The sequence below is a fragment of the Phascolarctos cinereus genome, unplaced genomic scaffold (assembly GCF_003287225.1).
Source record: "Phascolarctos cinereus isolate Bilbo 61053 unplaced genomic scaffold, phaCin_HiC Scaffold_9;HRSCAF=440, whole genome shotgun sequence".
In the NCBI taxonomy this organism is placed as follows: domain Eukaryota; kingdom Metazoa; phylum Chordata; class Mammalia; order Diprotodontia; family Phascolarctidae; genus Phascolarctos; species Phascolarctos cinereus.
Window position 1 is genome coordinate 193,298,057 of NW_027556402.1, and position 23,500 is coordinate 193,321,556.

At 38.8% G+C, this 23,500-nt stretch overlaps 1 protein-coding gene across 3 annotated transcripts in view; it reads right to left on the reverse strand.

The window, feature by feature from the left end:
* The window catches only part of ABLIM2 (actin binding LIM protein family member 2), a 229,014-nt gene that overhangs the window by 177,152 nt on the left and 28,362 nt on the right, over nucleotides 1-23,500 (reverse strand). For all 3 annotated transcript variants that reach the window (XM_020992129.2, XM_078148720.1, XM_078148721.1), the window contains exon 2: nucleotides 21,316-21,456. In XM_020992129.2, the coding sequence (XP_020847788.1) occupies nucleotides 21,316-21,456 (141 nt within the window). The remainder of the gene's footprint in view (nucleotides 1-21,315; nucleotides 21,457-23,500) is intronic.

Sequence of the window (23,500 nt, forward strand, 5' to 3'; positions counted from 1 at the left end):
GAGGTTTTTTGATTTGTTTGTTTCTAAATAAGTGGAACAAAAAGGGTACTGACCAGAAGAAAGTCCCCATATACACCAAACTATTTCTAGGAGCACTTTTCATGTTTGTGAAGAATGAAAACAAAGTGGATGCGCATCGACTGGGAAATGGCTAAACAAATTGTGGTATGTGAATGGAATGTAATATTATATTGTAAGAAATGGTGAATATGAGAAATACAGAGAAGCAAGGAAAGATTTATATGAATTAATACAGAGGGAAGTAAGCAAACTCAAGAAAATAATTGACGCAATGACTACAACCAAATAAATGGACAGAACAACCACAAAACAATTAAAATTAAATGTTACAAAATTACAAAGAATGAGCATGGCTCTAAGGAAGAGATAAGAGAAGAAACCCCACTGTACACCTTTGAGGAGGTGGGAGGTCCACAAGTATGGCATAATGCATGGGGTTTTTTTTGGACATTTTTGATATATTGCTGACTTTTTCACTTTTTTTCATTTTTTTCTTTAAAAATATTATTTGTTATATTCTCTCTATATCCAAACAGGTGTCAAGTGCTGTCATCTCTACCATTATAGAGCATCTCACATACACCCGCTTCTGTCCTCTGTCACCGCCACCACCCTAGTACAGGCCCTTGCCACCTCACTTCTGGACTAATGTCCTCCACTTAATTGTCAGATTGATCTTCTCTGAGCACAAGTCTGCCTATGTCACCCCTCTATTCAGCAAGCTCCAGAGGTTCCCTATGACCTCTAGTATCAACATAAAGTCGTCTGTTTGGCTTTTAAAGCCCTTTATAACCTGCCCTCCCACTGTTCCAGTATTCCTTACTCCTCTCCATATATTTGATCCAGTGTCATTGGCCTTGCTGTTCTTCAAACATGGTCCTCCCAGCCTCCAACCAAGCATTTTCCATAGCTGTATCCCATGCCGGGAACTTTCACTCTTCATCTCTGCCTTCTGGCTTCCCTGGCTTTCTTGCTAAAAATTTCCTGCTAAAATCTCATCTTCTGCAAAAAGCCTTTCTCTGTCCTCCATAATCTCTGTGCCTTCCCTCTGAGATTACCTCCAATTTATTCTGGATCTAGTTTGTAAAGAGTCATTTTCATGTTGTCTACACTGTGAGTTCCTTGAGAGGAGGAGGGGTTTTTTTTTTGCCTTTCTTTTTATTCTGAGGATGTAACACAGTGCTTGGTATAAAGTAATAAATGCTCACCAACTAGCCTCTTGCAACTCTGATATTCTAGGATTCTAAATTGGAGAAGGGGCAAAGGAAATGCCTGGAAAGTTACTGAAGAGGGCTGGAGATAGAGGGAAACAATTGCTCAAAAAGGTTAGAGAAACTGGGATTGTTTGGCCCAGAAGAGAGAAAACTGACAGATGATTGAGTAGAAGGCTTCAAGTTAATCGAGGGTTGTTACGGGAAGAGATGGGTCCAGCTGTTCTCTCTTTCCAGAGGCTTCTCCACTACACAAATGGATTTGTGATCGCATGTCAATATACTCTTCAGCATTGCAGAATAGAAAACCATCTAAGCCTGGCCCAGCCTGCACAACTCTTGTCCTCGAGCTCCCGTAATTTCAGATAAAGGGCATAAGGGAGGAGAATGGTGAATGGCTGTATATGCCTTTAGATTGGGCAGATGGTAATTGCTTAATAAGCAACTCAGAAATCTTGTCTCTATAACAGCTCTCATTAATATGTCCCCTTCTCTCCACTCACGCAAACACCACCCTGCTTCAGGTCCTCCTCACCTCTCTCCTTGACTAGATCAATTATCTTCCCAAGACTCAGATTAAATCCCTCTATCTGCCAGAAACCTTTTCCAGTTCCTCAGCTGTTAGTGCCTTCCTTTCTGAGATCACCTTCCAGCTACTCTGTATGTACCTACTTATTTACGTACTGTCTCCCCATTAAAATAGAAACTTCTTGAAAGAAAGGGCTGTTTTTGTTTTTCTTTGTACCCCCATCACTTAGCACAGGACCCAGCATATAATATATGCTTAATAAATGATTATTGACTGATTCATAAAAGTGACATTCTGATTTTTTAAAACTGTGGCAATCTGATCCTGAGAGGGATTTGGAATATGAGAAGTTATTGGATCTTAGGAAAGATTACATCAGCCAAGGACCAACGGGAATAGCAGAAAGCTATGTAATATACGAACCCTCCGACCTGGGTAGATTCATTTACCTTTGATGTATCCAAAGGTAAGCTCCTTCTCAAAAACTATACGAAGGGGGCAGCTAGGTAGTGCAGTGGATAGAGCACCGGCTCTGGAGTCAGGATGACCTGAGTTCAAATGTGGCTTCAGACACTCAACACTTACTAGCTTTGTGACCCTGGGAAAATCACTTAACCCCATTGCTTAGTCAAAACAAAACAAAAACTATATGAAGACAAGCCATGGGAAAGAAAATAAAAGGGTAAGAAGTTCACTAAATGAGGAAAAGCTCTTCACAATAACCTTGGGAAGGAGGCAGGACAAATAGGTGTCCCTGACCCCCATTCTATAGATCATGAGACTGAAGCTCATAAAGGTTAAGTAACCTGGCCATGGCTGCATTGCTGGGAGATAGTGGAAATCAATCCTAGATCTCTTGACTCCGAGTCCAGGGCTCTACATAAAATTGATAGTAATAGTAATAATAAGTAGTATTTTACATGCTGCTTTAAGTTTGCAAGGTGTTTTACAAATATTATCTCATTTTATCTTCACTTTACTCCACTTGGGGTAATGTAGAAATAGGCAGAACAGCTGTAGGTGGATGCCTACAGAATATTTTTAAGTCCCTCCTGCTCTAAAATGTCTCTTCCATTGCCTGTTTATAACACTTGAAGTTTTACCGTTTGAGATGCATTTTTCTGGATGTTAAAGAATTCTCAGGCTATAATGGTCAGAGGAGTGGTTAAAAGTCAAGCAGATGAGCTGAAGCCAAGGGTCCAGTGCTGTCAGAGACTAATTCAACTTCGTGATCCTTGATTGTAATAGCTGGCCCGTTGACACCCAAGGGAGCTTCTAAGAAATGTCAACTCATGATGAAAGAAAGCTTCTGGAGCTATTTGGACGTCTCCCAGAGGGGGAATTTGTGTGGTCCAGACGTTTGACAGAGAGAACCTGCAACAGTCTGGTAGAGGAGATCATGGGGCCTGAAAGAGTCTTCAGAGTAGCTCAGGTTCAGCCAGCAGGTAATTTGACAATCATACCTTCTTGGCTAGTAGCCATGGCCCCACTGGGTATCTAAAAGAAGCTACACTTCACAGGATCTGGATAATGGAGGGGCTCTGACACCTGCTGGTGAGAAATTTCTGGGACACTTTGGATTCAGGACTTTTGGTGAGTCACTGTCAGGAGATTTGGGCACTTGAGGACTAAAAGATGAAGTGAGAGGGTGGTAATGAGACATCGTGCCCCTTACCAGCTGCTGTTATTGGGGGAAACAGTTAAATAAATTAAATAAAATAAGTGTTTATGCCTGTTATGGCAACCAACAAGTTAAACTGCTTGGAGGCTTGACGTGAGGGAACATCCCAGTTCAGGTTCATGTTGTAAAAGACTTTAAATGTTGGCATTTAAAGAGTTTGTATTTTATACTAGAAGCAATAAGGGGCCATTGAAGTTTGACTAACAGGTGACACGGTCACACTCGTATTTTAGGAAAATCACTTTGGTGCCTAGGAGGAGAATGGATTAGAGTAGGAAGAAAGGAGACAAGGAAAACAGTTAGGAGGCTATTAAAATGATCAATCAACAAGCATTTATGAAATATCTACTGTGTATTAGACAAGAGAGGAGGCACTGGAAAGAGAAATACAAAGAATGAGATGATTCTCAGTCTGAGGAAGTTTACGATCTATAAGTGGAGACAATATGTATGGTGTGTACATCTGTGTGTGTGTACATACACACACATATACATATATACACTTACATATAAAAATACAAACACATATATTCACATGTACATTTACATATATGTACATATGTATAAATTGTCTCAACTTATAGAGCATAAACTTCTTGAGACTGTGGATTATCTTATTCTTTGTATTTGTATATGTAGGGGTAACTAGGTGGCACAGTGGATAGAGTGCTGGGCCTGGAGTCAGGAAGACTCATCTTGGTGAGTTCAAATCTGCCCTCAAACACTTAGTAGCTGTGTGACCCTGGGAAAGTCACTTAATCCTGTTAGCTTTAGTTTCTTCATCTGTAAAATAAGCTGGAGAAGGAAATGACAAACCACTCCAGTGTCTTTGCTGAGAAAATCCCAAATAAAGTCACAAAGAGTCAGACACAACTGAAAAACAACTGAACAACAATAACAACTATATGTGTGTATGTAATAGATCTAATTACATATAGAATATATGTATAATATACAATTACCTGTGGAATATATGTACAATACAATTACATATAGAATGTGTATATAGTCTATAATCACATAGAGAATATATGTATAATACAAATACATATAGAATATATAATTACATATAGAACATTGTATAATATATAATTACATATAGAATACATGTATAATATATAATCACACATAGAATATATATAATTACAAATAGAATACATGTATAATGTATAATTACACATAGAATATATATAATTACATATAGAATATATGCACAATATATAATTACACATAGAATATATGTATAATATATAATTACAAATATAATTATATTCATAATACATAATTACACATAGATTATATGTATACTATATATAATTATATATAGAATATATGTATAATATATAATTACAAATAGATTATATGCATAACATATAATTACACATAGTCTATATGTATAATATATATAATTACATAGAGAATATATGTATTATATATATTACAAATATAATATATGCTTAATATATAATTACACGTAGAATATATATAATTACATATAGAATATATATAATATATAATTACAAATAGATTATATGCATAATATATAATTACACATAGACTATATGTATAATATATATAATTACATATAGAATAAATACAAAACAAAAGGTCATTATGCAGGGAGGGCCGTAGCAGTTGGGTGATCAAGAAAGGCTTCATGCAGAAGATGCTACAGACGAAGAAAGGTGAATGTGAGGAGGGAGGGCATTCCAGGCATCTCAGGAGATAACCAGTACAGAGCCATGGAAACAGGGAACTTGAGTATCAAGTGTTAGGAACAGAAAGTAAGCCAGTTTAGCTTGACCATATTGTGTGGGAAGGGGAATAATATGCAATAAGGCTAGAAAGGGTTGCAGCCAGGTTGTAAACGGCTTTCAAAGAAACAGGAGAGGTCATATCTTTCCCTAGGGGCAAAAGCCACTGGGATTTGATTAGAGCCATGACAAACCAGGCAAGAGATGATGAGGTCCTGAAATAGGATGGAATCTGTGTGAGTGGAGAGAAGCCGACATATATCCAAGAGGCAGAAATGGCAAGGCTTGGCAATGCAATCAATATGTGAGATGAGAGGGAGTGGCGGCAAGGATGGTGCTGAGGTCTCCAGCCAAGGTGACTGGAGGATGGTGGTGACCTTGACAGTAATAGGAATGTCTGGAAGAAAGGAAGAGTTTGGGGGGAAAGATGGAAGTCTGTTTTGGGCCTGTTGAGTTTGATATGCTTACAGGACCATCCAGTTTGAAATTCCAAGAAGCAGTTGGAGATGTGGCACTGAACATGGGAGTTTTTAGGCCTGAATGTATTGATCTGGGAGTCATCAACATAGAAATGATAATTAAACTCCTGGGTGCTAATGAGGTTACCAAGTGAGAGAACATAGAGAGAAAAGAGAAGGGGAGTCAGGACAGAGATTGGGGGTATGCCCACAGTTGACATAAGCAGTGTTATGTACTCAGAATTCCCAGTCTTGACAAAGAAGAGACGGGGGTCAGGCATACATTTTGACAAATGCTTTTAGAACTGAATAGTCATTAGACAGATTAGACCATGAGATCCTTGAGACCAGGAACTGTCTTTCAGCTTTCATTGTATTCCTAGAACTTAGCACAGTACCTGGGACATAGTAGGCATTTAAGAAATATTTAATGACTGCCTGACTAAATGAGTTACAAGAAACAGAGCTAGTTCTCATTCTGTCTTTTAATGAATTTAGCACAGAATGAATAAGTCTAAGTTTGATACTTGTCTACGGCCACAATCTTTAATGATAACAAATTGTCTTCTGCTATAGGGTACGCTCATTCTATTAGGGAAATTCAAAGCAACTCTGTACTTTCTTATGAACTCAGGGGTATGGTTTATGTGACCAAGCCACTGACTTGGTAACATAAATAAGATACAGCCATACAATTCGAATATGTGAAAGTTAGAAATATGAGCATTAAAGATTGGTGAGTTTGAGGTCAGCACGTTGCAGTAGAAAGAAGAGAGGAGGGGGAATGGAATAAGTATTTACGAAGTACCTAGTATGTTTCAGTCACTGAGCTAAGTGCTTTGCAAGCAATATCTCAATTAATTCTCACAACAGCTCTGGGAGGTAGGTGCTATTATTACCCTCATTTTACAATTGAGGAAAGTGAGGCAGAAGTAAAGTGACTTGCCCAGGGTCATACAACTAGTAAATGTCAGAGGCCAGATTTGAACTCAGGTCTTCTTGACTTCAGACCCAGTGTGTTCTATCCACTAGCACCACCTAGCTGCCTCCAAAAACAGTCTCAATAATATCTATCCATCTATCTATCTATCTATCTATCTATCTATCTATCTGTCTGTCTGTCTGTCTGTCTGTCTGTCTGTCTGTCTGTCTATCTGTCTATCTACTGTCTAAGGACAGAATGAAAGAAATATATCTGTAAAAAAATCCACATGAAAAAGAGATGTGAAGAAGTGTTTCAGTGTCTGCAAGCTCAATGAAAGTCAATGACTCACATTGTTTTAGGTGGCCTTAACAGGTAATGCATGATTAAACCCCATTAATGTTCAAAGGGAGACAATAGTCCTGGTCAGACCCTTTTTAAAGTATTTTGACTAGTTCTGGGACCCACTTTTGGAGGGCATGTTAATAAACTGAAGATCATCCAGCAAGTGCCAACCAGAATGCTGAAGAGACTTTGAAACCATGTCCTATGAGGCCTATTTGAAGGAATGTGGAATGTTTCGCCAAAAGAAAAGAAAAACCAGGGCCAAGGGAACATGATAGTTCTTCAAATATCTGAAGGCATGACATCTGGAAGAGGCATTATTAGAATTATTCTGTGTGGCAGAACTAGGGCCAACCCTTGAATGTTACAAGGATCAGATTTTGGCTCAGATAAGAGAAAAACCTCCTAACCAATGGAGATGCCTTTGAAAGTGATGTACTCCCTATCACTTTACCAGTCCTCAGGATGTACAATCCCTGATCCTATTCATCCCAATGCTCTATTTCCCCTTGGATCCTCTCTGACACACAGTTTTTCCATGCAGAGACCACAGGAAGCTCAGAGACTTCCTACTGTGACATAGAATTTCACAGCTTTCCTATCCTGCTCCTTACCTCGCCCCCATCTCCATACTAATGCTGCTGTCCATCCTTCGTACTTGAAGAGGATCATACCAATACTGGTGGCGCTGGATAGGTGGGCACTAAGACCCAGAATATAGCAAAATCCCCATAATATATTCTCACTCCCACCAAGATTCCAAGCACCCACGAGACCACAGATCTCAGCTTTCCTTAATTCATTCTCAATCTCTTTTAAACTTTGCCCAAGATTCTGCTTTTCTCTCTAACACATGCCAAACTGTCTCTTAATCAATCTTCTGTCCTCTAGATCCCTCTTACTCATACTACTGCTCCTGCAGAGAACCATCCACTCTGATCCCACGGCCAGCTCTCAGTCTATAGTCTTTCTACCATACCTAATGATTAGCTCTATCACCAAACTTCTCACTGACTCCAACAAAGAGGGATGTCCCCATGCCTCTTAAATACACCTGGGGCAGGAGCGTAATGGGTAGCTACAGTCTCAGGAGCATGATTTTTTTTTTTTTGCCAATAAGCCCCAGGTCTTCTGTACAGTAAACTCAGCTTAAGTGGAATCCAGTTGACCATCTGTCAGAGATACTGTAGGAAGAGGGAGCTTCTGAGCATCTAGGAATCTATTCTTAAGAAAATCTCTACACATGCTGACATGGTACTAGGATAATTTATACAATAACAAGACTCTAAAGATGAACAACTTTGAAAAGACATAAGAACTCTGCCCAATGTAATGACAACCTTGATTCCAGAGGATTGATTGATCTATACTACCCACCTCCTGCAGCAAGGGGATGAATGCAAGATACAAAATGAGGCATATATTTTTTGAGGGAATATCCAATGCAGGAATTTGTTTTGCTTGACACTGCATATTTGTTATAAGGGTAAATGAATTCTTGGCAAGAAAGAATTTGCCTAATCCTTAGCACACCTAACCCTGCCCAGCATTGAGATGAATGTGTAAGACCAAGATCAGATGAATTTAGGGTCAAGGGGACAAGCCAAAACAGGGTGTGTGGGAACATGCATGACTATGGAAAGTGGGAAAAAAAAACAACCTTGTTTGCTCAAGGACCCTAAGGGGTCATCTACTTAAAGCCTGCCCCACCCTTGGAGGGCAGACAAGCCTCAGCTGGGCCAACAGAAATGCAGCTTCATAAGGAGGCCTCACACTGGGATGGAAAGAGTTGTAATGATCCACCATCAGCAGGACATTCCTTTCAAGTTGTTTTTCCCCTGGGGTTTGGGCTGAGCCATTGCTTAATTCCCATTTGTGACCAAGGGCAGGCCAGGGTCAAGAGTGTATTTGGACAAAGAACAAATCTCAGTGGCAGTACCAAACCAATGGTTTTGTCTTCATTAGCATTGGGCACTGAACCAGAGAGCTGCAGACAATCATGTGATGGGACAATGGTCAAAATATACACGTGTGTATATATATACACATATAGCCACACATATGTATATGTAGGCACACACATGTGCTTATGTGTATGTTTATATAGACCCACATGTGTTCACACATAGGGGTGTGTGTATGTCCACACATGTATTTATACATCTATGCTTTTTATATATATATATATATATATATATATATATATATATATAATATATATATATACACATACATATACATATATATATATATATATATATATGTAGCCATGTGAAAATATACATACATATTCTATCTCTATACACACACAGTCCTAGCTTTTTGGCCATTATCAATCATGTAGAAAGCTCCCTTTTCCATATAGTCATGGGTTCATTTCATGTTTCAGTGTTTCACAAGCATCTTACTTTGGGGAAGTCTGTGGTATAAAGAAACTGCCCTTGGCAGGCAGGAGAGCTGGGTTTGAATTCCACCACCACCACCACCACTGAATAGGTGTGTGAGGGGCAAGGGACCTCACTTCTTCCAGACTGTTTCCTCCTCTTGGATTGCTGTTCTTGTTGGAGGTATGGGCTTTGAATCTGTGATTTCATTGGAGTTGAACTCCTGATGAGGAGATTCCCCTCTATCAATACAGGTCAGCTGTAATCTAATTTACAGGCTTAGGAGTCACCTGGGGCACTGAGATATGAATTGCTTTGCCCATCCATTATCATCCAGTTAATATATGCCCAATGAAAAACTTATCATAGGATCATGATAAAGGGATGTTAGAAGATATCGAGTCCAATTCCCTTATTTTAGAAATGGGGAAACTGAGGCTTATGAAAGCTAAGTTGTTTGCTCAGGGTCATACACCATGTAAGAGGCTGGTTTGAAACCATGACTTCTAGACTCCAAGGTCAGGCCTCCATCTACCCTACACCATGCTGCAAGAATAATTAGTTGAGACAGGCTGCTACTAGCTAGCCCCATTCTTGTGAGGAGTATTTTTGGAAAAACAGTGAAAAATCACCCCAGATAAAAAGTAGGGGTACATGATGATCTGTTTTAGAGGAGGGAGCACCTATTTCAACAAAAACATGAATTCATTGTAGTACTGAATTTTGTAAAAATTGTGTCTTGACTTCTAGGCTGCAGTCCCATAGAAACTGAGGCTGGTGACTTTGCACAGCCCTTCCTCACTTAATTCCAATTGGCTTGCATGTCATGGCATCACCTCCCTGATGTCATGGTCCTCTTCAGGAATAAAGGACAAACAACAACAACAAAGATGAATAATGGGACCAGATGCACAAAAAGGGACAGTTCCACAGTACGTGCCTGTCTCTCCCTCTAGGACAGGGTGAATCACAACACGCTGACTCTTGGCTTTTGCCCCGCTTCTCAGGTGTTTTTATTATTTATAGGTTAGGGCGATTCCATCCAGACATCATGGGAATTTAATCTGTAGGGTTCTGTGATTGAAGGGTCTACTACAGTATTTCCTCTTGACCATCGATCAAGGTAGATGATCTAATACCCTCCACTTTTCTCTTACCACCACAAGAGTAATAAAGAAGGGTGAGGGGCAAATAGAAATGCCTTTAACTTTCAGCAAGTGATTCCTATGGATTTCTTCTCTGAATTCCCCAGCACTTGTGGTCTATACCTGGTACTCAATGGTCCATCTAGGTTGTCTTAAATTATTGCACTACTTACCATCCTCCAACTCAACATCCCCCATGGAACATTTAGGGATCCACTCTTCCTCTGGTCTCATATACCACTTAAGATAAGATATTTGCTCCCAATAGAATGTAAGCCTCTTAAGGGCAGGGACTGTCCATTTTTTTGTATGTTTATTTTCCCAGAGCTTAGCACAGTGCCTGGTCCATTGCAGGCACGTAGTCATTCATTCAGTAAGTATTTATTAAGAGATACATGAACAATTTTGTACTACAATTATTGTTTTTATGAGTTATCTCCCCTTACAAGCCAGGGGCTGTCTTATTTATCTTTTTATCTACCACAGCTGTGGTGTCATATAAAAAACCCTGACTATGCATGCCTCAAGCCTGGTCCAAATCAAAGCTCTGCTGCTTATTATCCAAATAACTCTTGGGCAATATGACCAGCTTAGGCTTATAAGGCACATTGAACTATGCAAAATGCTCTATGTACATCATTTCATTTGATCTTCACTATTACAAGCCTATGAAGTAGGTAATGTAATTATTGTCCCTATTTTACATATCAATCCAAGCAGCATATACTAAACATTTACCATGTGCTACCTGGCATTGCCCTATCAGACATGCTGCCAATAGCAAAGCTGAGATTCAGATTCAGAGCTTCTACTTCCAAACCCAGTGCTCTCTCTATTAGGCCACAGCTGTTATGTCACCTTTCTATACCTCAGTTTCCTCATCTGTAAAATGAAGGGATTGGCGAAATATCCACTGCAGCATTTTTGCGGTCACAAAGAATTGGAAAGAATGTGAATTCCTTTTGATTGTGCAAAGGTAACCTCTGAAAGACCCATTTCAATAAAACTATGAGATAGCCTCTAGCAGGCCACTGATAACCTCACAGTCATTTCCTTCACACCTACTATTAAGTGCTATTTAATCTTTATTAAGGCAGCTAGCTAGGTGGTATGGTGGATAGAATGCTGAACCAGGAGTCAAGAAGACTCATCTTCCTGAGTTCAAATCTAGCCTCAGACACTTACTAACTGTGTGACCCTGGGCAAGTCACACAAGGCAAAATGTCTGGTCATTAACAGAACATTGAAGGCCAAGTGAAACCACTAATAAACTGTGGGCAGGTCACTTAACTTTTCCCCCAGCTCCTACCTGAAATGAGATAATATTTGTAAAAAGCACTTAGCATAGCACCTAGACCAGTGGTGGGAAACCTCTAGCCTCCAGGCCACATACAGCCCTCAAGGTCCCTCAAGTGCAGCCCTTTGACTGAATCCTCAGTCACGTGAGGACCCCGAGGGCCACATGTGGCCTCAAGGCTGCAGGTTCCCCACCCCTGACCTAGACATAATAGGTACTGTATAATAAGCACTATATAACAGACACTATATAAATATTTATTCCCTTCCCCTCTTCCTCCAAGCCTCACTTCCTACATCTATAAAAAGAGAGTCAAACTACATGGTTTCTAAGGGCTCTTCCTTCTCAGTTTTCCAAAGTCCTTCCATTTCTAATATTTTATGATCTGAGGCTGCTTCTCACCTTCACCTCACCCAAATAAATTTTAAGGGGATTTGGTCTGAACCATCCCACTTGCTGGTATGAAAGAAAAATAGAATGAAGAACATTAGTCTTGAGCTAAGTCAGAGAAAGGTCACACCCCAGGAAATATTTTTTTAATGGGACAAGAGGAGCAAATTAGGCTTGGATTTCGGGAAGAAGGAAGGAAGCAGGAATGTGGTGTGGGTGTGAAATCTGATCACAAATATAAAAAGTGGCAGGCATTCAGGTTTTCCAAAAATAATCGACTAGCATAGTAAATCAGACCAGTGTGCATTACTTGTGTGTGTCAGTTTAGCGCTGAAGACAATTTAAGCCAATGATTAATTTATGTATTCTGAAAGAGGAAAATCCATTAAATTTGTGTTTTTAAAAAGATGTGTGATATAGTCAATTTCATTTTACACTTCTGTTTTTACCCATATGCTCCAACAGGCATCAAACAATTCCTTCTTTAACTTGTCAATATAGAGTAGCTAACATTTCCCCGATAAGTTTCTTTTTTTAGAACTATGACTATTTTATAATCATAATCCTCCGTATAGTGAATTTAGATAGCTCTACTATACATGAACATCTCTGCTCCTTCTCTGAAAAGTGATATCAATTAACTAGATATAAAATCAAGTAAATGTATTTTATATTTAATATGATATAAAATCAAGTAAATTTAGTTTTATTAATTTATTTTTAAAAGACAATTATGATGTCGAAAAATGCCCACTATTAAAGAGGGTTACCTATAAATCAGAATTGTTGGAATAAAACATTTTAAATGACAGTGCCTATACATTTTTTTTCTCCCCCCCTCCCCCCCCCCCAGATTTATCATCAGGGAATTAAGAGAAGATGAATGCTGTAATGGAGAAAACAAGCACTGGTCCATAGTTAGACCGTGGGTTTAAGACCTGCCTCTGACACTCACTAGGTATTTGACCTGACCTTGGACAAGTCACATCTCATATGATTTAGAGTTGGAAGAGATCTCGGAGGCAACACTAGTTCAACCTCCTCATTTAATAGATGAGGAAACTGAAGCCCAAAGAAATGAGGTGGTTTGCCTGAAACATGGGTCATCAGTACAAGATCTGGGAAGGTTCATGACAAGCTGGATAACTTTCAGGGGAAGGCAACCAGGATGAAGGTCCTCAAGGTCATGCCTCATGAAGATCCTTAGAAGGAACTAGGGATGTTTAGCCTATAGCAGGAAAAACCTAGCAAGCTGTTTTGAAGTGTCTGAAGGGCTGTCATATAGAAGGGGAGATTAGCTTTGTTCTGCTTGGCCCCAAAGAGAACTAAGAAATGCATGGAAATTGTGAAGGTATAAATTTAAATACAACACAAGGAAGCAATCAGAGCTGCACCAAGGGTAGATGTACTCTTTCTACGGGGAGTGGCTTCCTCATCACTGGAGGATTTTGAAGCAAAGACTATAAAAAGAACACTTTTCTGCTATAAAGGGGATTGTCAGCATCTGAGATCTAGAACTAGAAACAACTCAGAGGTTGTCTATTCTAACCCCTTCATTTTACAGATGAAGAAACTGAGGTTTGTGGAGGCTAGATGACTTGCCTAAAGTCACACGGGTTCCAAGCAGCAGAAGCAGAACTGGACCCCAAGTTCTCTGACACCAGAGCCTATTCTTTCCACTGTATTGGGGAATTCCTTTTCTATCACTTCACCTCAGGCTTTTGATGTTTAAAATAATGAAGTTTAGACTCCATGATTTCTAAGATCTTTTCCAGCATGAAAAGAGTGTATGATCCTGTTTCACCAAAATGGTTAAGAGACATCATGATGAAGTAGATAGAGCCCCAAATTCTGAACTAGAAGATCAAAGACTCAAATGCTTGGCTCAAAGACTTGCTGATTGTGTCAACATGGGCAAGGCACTCACTCTCTTTAGGTCTCTGTCCCCATCTCTTGATCTTGATGATGATGATGATCTTGAAGGTGCCTCGAAGTCCCAATATTCTGAGTCTAAGAGGATTGTTTGTTATTGTTCAAGTCATTTTTCAGTAGTGTCCAACTCTTCATGACCCCATTGGGGTTTCCTTGGCAAAGATACTGGAATGGTTTGCCATTTCTTTCTCCAGCTCATTTGCCAGATGTGGAAACTAAGGCAAACAGGGTTATGTGACTCGCCCAAGGTCACATAGATAGTAAGTGTCTGAAGACAGATTTGAACTCAGGAAGAGAGTCTTCCTGACTCCAGGCCCAGCGCTCTATCCGTTGTATCACCTAGCTTCCCAAGAGGATTATTTAGGTACTATATAATCTAAAAAACAGGGTAGTGTCCTGGAAAGAACAATAGACTTGGGAGTCCAGAGACCCAACTCAGGCACATTGCTTCCCCGATTTTCAATTCCTCATCTGTCAAAGATGGTTATATTTGCACTAACTGCCTTCCATGGTGCAGGGAAAATATGCATTAAGGTGCAAACCCTAAAGCACTCTAGAAATATGAACCAGTCAGTGAATGGTTAAGCAGTCTTGTACTCATGCTACGTGTGTTTGTATTCATACATACATATATATATATATAATTTTGAAATATAAGCTTAGCCTGTAAAAACAATTCCCAAGCACTTCGCATTACAGTTAAACCCTTCTAATTTACCCACTTGGAGCTTGACATTTCTCAGCATGACCTGGAAAAGAAGTGTATGAAATGATGTGATTAACCTCCCTGATCTTTATACTAAGAAAGAGGCCTATGTATGGTTTCAAACTCCCCTGGACAAAACAGACAATGAAAAAGAAAGTCTGGGTTTTGTTGTGCTGTTATTGCACAGAGCATTAACCTTTTTGTCCATGTGTCTCTCTACGCTAGGCTTATTTTTAAAACTCCGTGATCTTACTGCAGGCCTACTTGTAGCTACGTTATCCTCCTTCACACACAGTTTGGTTCAGTCAAACTGGCCTTTTTGCAGCTCGTCACACACCTCTATCTTCTCTACTTGTGACTTTGCACACACTGTTCTTATGCCTGGAATGCTCCCCATCTTCATCTCCTGTCTCTTAGACCCCCTTTCCTGTTGCCTTCAAAGCTCAGACCCAAATGTAAGCTCCTAGGTGAGTCCTTTTCTGATTCACCAATTGCTAGTGTCTTCCCCCAAATTCACTTGTATTTACTTTGTACACACTTACTTTATATACACCAATATGAGTACATGGAACACGTGATTTCTATACTTGTAGAATACAAGACTTTCATTTTTGCATTTGTAGCTCTAGCCTAACATAGCACCTGGCACACAGTAGCTACTTAATAAATGCTTGTTAGTTAATTGATTAATAAGCTCCTAGGATTTATAGCCATAAGAGACCTTTGTGATCACCTTTTCCTATCCTCTTGGCATCTAGGTGGTACAGTGAATAGACTGCCGGGCCTGGAGTCAGGAAGACCTGAGTTTAAATCTGGCTTCAGACACTTAGCTGTGTGATCCTGAGAAAGTCATTTAGTCCTATTTGTCTCAGTTTCCTCATCTAATAAATTAGCAGAAGGAAATGGCAAACCACTCCAGTATCTTTGTCAAGAAAATCCCACATAGGGTCACGAAGAGTTGGACATGACCGACCATAACAACTGAACACCAATCGTCTTATTTTGCAAATTAGAAAAACAAGGCTGAGAGACGTTAGATGATTTGCCCACAGTCACAGAGGTGAGTTGCAAAGGGGTGAGTAAGGGGCCTCAAACTGAGGTCTTCCAATTCCAAATCCAGGACTCACTTTGCAGAAACAGGATCCTTCGATTTTAAAATTCCAGGTTAAACTCGGGAGCAGTCATAGAAAACCTAGGGTTTTAGATTTAATTACAAATGGAAGCCTTCCCAGTTAACTATTTTGGAATCTGTAGAGAAAACAGAGGGGAGGCGGAAGAAGGGGAACAAAGTGTTTGCCAGGAAGAAAAAAAAATTATAAGCTCTCCATGTAACTTGGTAACAGGAGTGGTTTGTATATGAGAACATGTCCATCTGTTGGGATATAAATAACTGGATAAAAAGTTGCTGTGTGTCATCTAAGGGGATGACATATGAATAGTATCAAAAGCATCTAGTCATCTAGCAGGAGTCCAAGGGTGACAAGCAGCCCCCAAACAGGTGGGCACTAGTACATCACTTTCATTCACCATCATCAACAGAGATTAGCCCATTATCTTCAATGTTATGGAGAGCCTGATTTTTTTATGTGCAATAAAAAATTATACACATAGATACACACACATATACATACATACATACATACATACATACATACATACACTTGTTTGAAATATCTATTTTGTGGACACCAAGGATACTGTTACCATCTCTTTGAGAACTCAGATAGATTGTTGGAAGAAAAACAGTACTGAGTTGGTGATTTTTAAAAATCGGTTGATGAACTGTATGTTAGAAGCAGTTAAGAAAATGGCTTAATGTGAAGTATTTCTCAGGGAGAAAGTGTGTTTTGTCTGTAATCCATGAGGACCTAAGAAGAATCTGTGCAACAGAAAAGAAGAAGATGAAGATGGATTTCTTCCTCATGAGGACTCTCTTAGGTGTTATTTTGTGAGGAAATCTTGAAAAGAGAAACTTATAAAGAGAATTCTATGAGGTGCTTGAAGGAAGCAGAAAGATAATTTCCTGATTGTTGAAGAAATGACAAAAAATAAAAGGATTAATCCTGAAGATAAATATTAAGATTTTTAAGAGACTTTAGTCATTATCAGGAGTTGAATGACTCAAGGGTGTGTTTTCAGAGAAGTAAAAGGAATTATCTACCAGTATTTTAAGGTTTGAGGCAATGCAAGTTGAGACATTAGTCATAGACAAAATGTTACAAATGACTATGTGCCTTTATATTTATTACTGATTCTACTTGTTAATAAGTTACATATACATGTAAATTTAATATTTAATTATAAGTGAATAATTTCTATGAGAAAGGAAGTTTCTTGCATTCTTTTTTTTCTTTCTTTTTTTTGGTGAAGCAATTGGGGTTAAGTGACTTGCCCACAGTCACACACGCTAGTGAGTGTTATGTGTCTGAGGTCAGATTTGAACTCAGGTCCTCCTGACTCCAAGGCCGGTGCTCTATCCACTGCACCACTTAGCTGTCCTCTCTAATTCTTTAAATAAATTGTGTGGAAGCTTCAGTCAATCATAGAGAGTTTACAGGTTTATTAATGAGAAATAAATTATCCAAACTCAACCTTAGGTTGCTACAGAGCTCAGGAGGATAAAATTAAATATGTAACAATGAGTTAAATTGCAGTCTACGTGTGTGATCAGAACCCCAGAAGTCCATTTAACCCTGCTATAAGTAGGAGGTACATATGTTTTCCTTATAAACCTGTTACCTATACGTAGTAAATAACTCATTCTACCTCTCTGGGCCACCATCTGTCCGTCAAGAATTGGGAGGCATGCTTCACCATCAGACCTCTGAAGTCATGATTGGTTATTGAATTGATCAGAGTTCTGAAGTCTTTCAATATAATTTTTCTTTACATTATTATAGCCATCATGTAAATTATTTCCTGTTCATCAGACTGGCGGATGACACAAAGCTAGGAGGTATGTGGACGATAGAGTTGGGAATCCAAAAGGACCTCGACAAAGTAAGAGCATCAGGCTGAATATAATAAGATGAAATTCAATAGACATAAATATTAAGTGTTCTTCTAAGGTTCAGAAAAAAATTCAAGTAAGAGATGAGGAATATAAGGTTAGACACTTTTTTTAAAAGATCTTGGGGTTGTAGTGAACTATCTGCTCAGTTTGAATTAATATTGTGAAATGTCCCCCTCCCAAAAAAAAAACCTAACGCAATTTTAAATTGCATTAAGTGAGTCATGGCTTCCAGGAAAAGAGAAGTGATGGAAAGGGAACAAGCATCTATATAGCATCTATTATATATCAGGCACTTTACAAATATCTGATCCTCAGAATTACTCTGGGAGGTAAGTGCTGTTTATTATTTCTATGTTACAATGGAGGAAACTGAGGCAGAGGTTAAGTGACTTGGCCAGGATCACACAGCTAATAAGTGTTTAAGGCCAGATTTGAACTGAAGTGCTCCTGATTCTAGGCCCAGCGTTCTATCCACTTGTCAGACCTAACCGCCTCTTGGAAATAATCCTGCTGCATACTCTGTCCCCATTAAACTGCATCTAGAGTGCTTGGTTGTTAGTGCCATAGTTCAAGAAGGACATTGATGGGTTAGACAGTGTCCAGAGGAGAGTGAACAGGATGGTAAAGGGCTATGACACAGGTGAATCAATTGAAGGAACTGAGGCTATTTAGCCTGAACAAGAGAAAACTGGGAAGTCAAAGAGAGAGAGGCATGAAAGCCACATTCAAAAACTGAAGGCCTATCATATGGAGAAGGGATTAGATTTATTCTGTTTGGTCCCACTAGGGCCTGGACAAAATATCAATAATTGGTAGAGTTACAAAAAGGCCAATTTGGTTTGAGAGCAGGAAAAACTTCCTAACAATTTGAGCTGTCCAGAAATTGAATAGGCAGCCTCTATTATTATAACTCTTATAAAACCCAAGGACAGTGACATTATGCCATCTCCTACAAGAATATCCTTGCTCTTTTTATTTGTAGAATCACAGACATAAAACGTTAGAGCTAGGAGGAACCCAAGAGGCTATGGAAAGGAAGCTGTTTTCTGCCTCTGGACAAATAATTCTGGTGATAAAAATACAGAAAATCACTGTGAGAGGCTGTGCTTGACTTGTGGGTAGGTACAAGTCAACACTTGTAGGAGGTACATTCATTATACACAATGTAATAACTGTATAAAGGTATGCTTTTCTCCTGGCTGAACTAGGAGGAAGATTACTTCATTAGGGTAAAATTGCAGGGCATCATTGGCCTATTAAATGGTTCTTTAGTGGACTGACATGCCTACTAACCTTTCACAATGCACAGGGCTAGTTATGCTTTTTCTGGGTCTTTCCTCATTTCTATTGATAGAAAAAGAGCATTGGTCCCTCTTTGATGACATGTTCAATATAGGTTTCTCTGTTTCAGGGAATACATTGAGTGACCATTTATTCACTTGGTAAACTGTCCAAGGGGTTTTCATTCTGGTTTTGCTTCTAACTTGAAGTATGACCTTGCCCTTTCTGGATTTCTGTTTCATCCCTCTGTCAAATTAGGGGCATGGACAAGCAGAACGTTAAATTTACTTTCCAGTTCTAAGTGCTATGATTTTATATTTTTATTACTTAAAATTGAATTAGAGCAGTAATAACATTAATAGCTGGAAGGAACCTTAACACTCTCCACTATAATATTCTTCCCACCTACCCCTCTATCTTTTTTTAAATTTACAAATGAGGAAACAGAGACCTGAAGAGCAGATTTACCCAAAGTACTCATTTGATTTTCCCATTAATTATTTCTAAAATATTTTTAAATTAAATTTTACCTTTTTTTCAATTAGCAAACATTTGTTTTCTCTCCCTTCTACCTTTTTCCCTACTAGGCAAAATTAAAAATAATATTTAAAACAAATATGCCTAGTCAAGCAAAACAAATCCCCACATTGGCCACGTCCAAAAATGTGCGTCTAAATCCATTCCCTCTCTGTCAAAAGGTGGGTAGCATTCTCCATCATAGGTCCATCAGTCCATTGGTCACTGTGTTGACCAGTGTTAAGTCAGAGTTAAGGTTGTTCCTTTTTCAGTGTTATTATAATTTTTTTCTCTTGGTTCTGTCCTCTTCACTTTTCATCAGTCACACAAGTCTTCCCAGGTTTCTCTGAAACCATCCCATTAAAATCTTACAGCATAATGCAATTCCATCACATTTAGCCATTCCCCCACTAATAAGCACTGCTTTTGTTCCTAGTTCTTTGCTACTACAAAAATAATACTATAAATATTTTTGTACACATGGAGCATTTCCATCTTCCTTTGATCTCTTTTGGGCATAGGTTCAGTGGTGGGTATTACTAGGTCAAATGGTATACACATCTTGGGTATGTTATTAACTATCTCTTATTCTAATGATTTATATGATCTGTAACAAATGTCCATCTTGCCTCCATTGGAAGATCTTCAGTTGAGAATTCATTACAGCCTTGGGTAATCCATTCCACTTTGGGGCAGCTCTAAATGTGAGGAAGTTCATCCTAATACGAAGTCAAAAACTACTTCTCAATAGTTTCTATTACTTCTACTGATGCTCCCTAGGGCCAAGAAAAGCAAGTCTGATGCCACTTCTCCATGAGAGATCTTCAAATACTTGAATGTAGTTACTGTGTTGCTCCTAAGTCTTCTCCTTTCTAAATAGCTTTAGATCATTCAACTTGTCCTCTCCTATGGTATTTCTAGTCTTTCTCCATCCTGGTCTCCCTTCCCTGGATGTGTTCTAGTTTGTCAATATCTTTCATGAGGCAGAATTGAGTGGCATGACTTTTGCCCTTACTCTAGACAGTATGCTTCTATTAATGTGTCTTATGATTTGTTTTAGGTGTCTGGCTACCACATCACACCACTGACTTACACAAAGCTTGCAGTCCACTAAGATGTGCACATTTTCATATGAATCATTCTCCAGCTATATTTCATCTATGCTAAACTTACAAAATCGATTTTTTAAAAAAAAATTCAGGTAAGACGTTAAATTTATCCCTATTAAATTTCTTGTTTAGATTTGGCCCCATTGTTCTAGCTTGCTAAGATCTTTTTGGATCCTGAGTTGTTGCCTAGCACACTCCTCTTTCAGTGCTGACTGTGTTGCCTTTCCCAATCCATACCTCAAAAGGAATCACCTCTACAACCAAAAGGCAATATAGCATGATGGCAATTCTTAGGGTGTAACTGTTGTACCTAGGGACACTGAGTCACTCACTATTAAGACAGGAGGAATCAGGAGACTTGTGTTCAGACCCATGCTAATGGGTCCTGGTGGGTGATCTTGAATTAGGTGTTTCTCATCTCAGGATCTCAATTTCCTCATCTGTAAAATGAAAGGATTTGACAAAGTTCCCTTCCAGCCCCAAAAATCTATGACTAGAGATTTGGTTTTGGAAACATAGTGGAAATGAAGAAGAATAAAGGAAGATGGGGAAAGTGCTTGGTACAGTGCCTAGCTCCCAATAGGTGCTTAATAAATGTTTATTGACTGAAAGCTTGCTTACCTTTGCAAACAAAGCACTTTATATGGAAATACTTGTTCTGGACTCGCAAAACTTCTCCTTTGCACACATTCCCACAGGTGTTACACAGAATTGCAGTAGATGGCTTCTCCAGGTGGCTGTGGACAGCCTGTTGTTGAGATACTGTTAAAAGAAAGAACAGGTCTTAAGGATGGTAGTTTCACTTACAAAGGTAGACAATGGTCACCAAACAAGGAAAACATCAATTCAACATATAACAGAAACATAAACAATGGAGTAAAAAATATATTTTATTCTGAAAACTTGTAATTACTATATTATTATTATTGTTATCAATAATAATATCCTAGTAAAGTACTATCCTGATGGCTCATTGGAGCATAAAGGTGACCACAGGTTCTTCAATGCTATGCTAGCAGAACCCAAGTTCTGACATGTCCCACTGAGTTGGAAGGACTTTGAATCAGACAAGGCACACATTGTGTATGTGTCATATAAAAACATGGCTGGCTAAATTCAGAGATGGCTTATGTTCCAACAAGAGTCCAGGTAAATGTAACAGTAAAAATGAGAGTATACAATACACAACATATGTTTCTATGCATACAGTCCATTACAGTGGAAAGGGTACTGCTCTTAGAATTGGAGTTCAAGAGCCTGTTCTGACATTTCCTAACTGTGTGAACCTGGACAAGCCAGTAACATCTCTTTGCTTTAATTTCCTCATTTGAAATTAGAGGCAGCTGGTTAGATGGTTCATTGGTTAGAGCACTGGACTTAGAAGTCAAAAAGACCTGAGTTCAAATCCTGCCTCAGACATTTACTTGATGTATGACCCTGGGAAAGCCACTTAACCTCTGTCTGCCTCTGTTTCCTTATCTATAAAATGGGGATAATAGAATTTCCCTCATAGGGTTATTGTGAGGTCATAAAATGGGATAACACATAAAGTGCTTTAAAAATCTTAAAGCACTACATGCTAGTTATTATTATTATTATTATTATTATTATTATTATTATTACTGTTATCTGAAAAGTGAGTAATAATATTTACATGACCTACCTAATAAAGTTACTGAGAGGAAAGCTCTTTAAAAAATTTCATCTACTACAAAAGTTGGATTTATCACCATTATTTGCACTACCCATAGAAAGTCTGTTTAAATGTCTGTGTCAAATATAATTGGCTAGGACTTCAGTAGTAAAGCTTTTTCCCTTTAGGGACAGTTATTGAAACCATGATATCTATAATCTAATTACATAGTCTGTTAGATTGAAGGCAATTGACCTATTGACTACACTAATCTATATAGTTAGATAGATAACCCATAGAGCTGGTCTATCTTGAACAGACACCAAGGTGGATGGACAATGAACTGGGGCCAGGAATGAATAAGAGGAGAATGTGCTAGGTAACCCTTGGGAAACTGCTTCCAGTGGCACTAGAGTGCTGCAAGTTGGGGACACCATGATTGCTGAAGAATGAAAGTTATGCATAACTCAATGGAAATAGAAAGATGTATGGAGGATGTGAGTCAGCTGCAATTCATTTCTAACCAAGAGCCTCCCCAAAGAAGTATCCTAAAAGCATAAAGCAACTAAGAGGGATTGAAAAGAAGAGAAAGTGATCAATGCACCCCATCCAACAAATATACCCCATGATTCTACCAGTCTCTGTGCTATCAGAATGTTAAGAGAGCTCAGAGAAGGTCCCCAACACAATGAGTGGGTCCCTCTGGAAAGATTTATTGGCAAACACAGACAAGACCAAGGAGAGAGAATGCAGTCTGTGTCACTATGTGAGTATCCACATTGATGAGATCACAGGCTCCTTGAAGTATGGGAGAAAAAAATAAGGTAACTGAGAATTTACAGAGACTGAATGTAAAATATATACTTTCAAATGATGAAAAGGAGCCGTGGTCCACAGAGCAAACATGAGCCTGATTCATGGCACAATATTGAATAGGAACAAGTCCACGGAATGGTTCCAATCATGGCAGATGTCGAGTATGATTTTGTTTCTATATTCATGTTTTGAGTTAAATCATGGATTTTGTGTTGAGAGTATAGATTTCAAAGATGGTCTCTGCTCAACTGTCAGGAATCATTTAAAAAGTTATAATCTTTCCTCCCTCTTTGACTGGGGACACATAACTAAGGCAATTCTTTTAAATGTTGGAATTCAGCTAGAAATTACTTGTCA